Source organism: Pholcus phalangioides, unplaced genomic scaffold (assembly GCF_987345545.1).
Source record: "Pholcus phalangioides strain wild (caught in Gottingen) unplaced genomic scaffold, Ppha-v1.0 ptg000010l_1, whole genome shotgun sequence".
NCBI lineage: Eukaryota > Metazoa > Arthropoda > Arachnida > Araneae > Pholcidae > Pholcus > Pholcus phalangioides.
The window spans coordinates 241,291-242,682 of NW_028301603.1; the positions used below are offsets into that span (position 1 = coordinate 241,291).

The 1,392-nt window shown below is 47.6% G+C and overlaps 1 protein-coding gene across 1 annotated transcript; it reads left to right on the forward strand.

Annotated features, from left to right (window-relative positions):
* Window positions 1–267: 267 nt before the first annotated feature.
* Window positions 268–832, forward strand: LOC149080716 (uncharacterized). The gene is made up of 2 exons (XM_089237346.1): window positions 268–642; window positions 743–832. Exons 1-2 carry the CDS (start codon window positions 268–270, stop codon window positions 830–832), a joined length of 465 nt encoding a protein of 154 aa, XP_089093472.1.
* Window positions 833–1,392: the final 560 nt, after the last annotated feature.

The window sequence follows — 1,392 nt, forward strand, 5'->3', positions numbered from 1 at the left end:
ATCGGTCAAAGCCGTCCGGATATTATACATATTTTTCCTTGTGGTTGGAAGAGAAGTCAAAGCCGTCTGGAGAGGACACTCGGTGTTTTGGTTGAGGTGTCACATGTTGTCGCGTATGTGTATGTCCGTTCCATGCGTATGTAGTGATTTTTGTGATTTGTTTTAGTTTAATAAATAAATTGAATAGATTTTATCATCGTTAATCACTACAACTGGTGACCTATATTGTGAAGAGGACAAGCAACCAAAGGATTTAAGCAAAACAAAATGGCAGATGAAAACGCAACTGGTTCGGCAGAGATCGCCCATGTTTCCGTAAAAGCTCCACCGTTTTGGCGAGCAAATCCGGAGATCTGGTTTAGGCAGATGGAAAGTCAGTTTCTTCTGGCAGGAGTGACAGCCGAGGTGACCAAGTATCATCACATCGTATCTGCCTTGCAACCAGAGGAGCTGTCTGTTGTCGGGGACATTATCACCAGCCCACCCACCGCAACATCTTACGCTACGCTAAAACACCGTTTGTGCACGCAGTACGCGGACTCGGAGGAACAGCGGTTGCGCGACCTAATTTCTGGATTGCAACTGGGTGATCGGAAACCATCACGCCTTCTCCTGGAAATGCGAAGTAAAGCTGGGCAACGGGTGAGTGATGATATTTTGAAGTCTCTTTTCCTCCAGCGGCTGCCTACAAATGTTCAGCAAATACTAGCGATATCCAATGATATCCTGGATAAATTGGCAGAAATGGCTGATGCCATACTTGCCGCCGCGGAAAGCTCCACTGCAATTCATGCGGTTTCAGCTGAAGCTTCGCAAATGCAGACCATTCTAATGGACATTTCTTCCCGTTTGCAGCGTCTCGAAACGCGTGCTCGATCCCAATCAAGAAATCGCCAAGGATCTCGTCAGCGTTCCAGCAGTCGTGACAGAAATTACCAGCACTGCTGGTACCACTGGCGTTTCAAAGAAAAAGCAACCAAATGTGTCCAGCCTTGCAGTTTCAACCAGCAGGGAAACTAGTTGGGCCGTCACTCGATACTCGGAGTGACGGCAAACTCGAGTGCTTCCGGCTATATCTGTCTGACCAGTCATCTTCCGTGCAGTTCCTCATAGACACTGGCGCTGATGTATCTGTACTGCCACTACGCAAAGAAGATTCCCGACGTCAGCCAGACAAGCTTCAGTTGTTTGCTGCAAACGGAACTGCTATACACACCTTCGGTCAACGACTGTTAAAACTAGACCTAGGACTTCGTCGTGCATTTCATTGGTCATTCATCGTTGCTACCGTTTCACGTCCAATCATCGGATCTGACTTTCTGCGGCATTTCGGACTGCTTATAGATGTTCGGCGCGGTCAATTAATCGATCCACTCACTCAGCTTCGTTCAC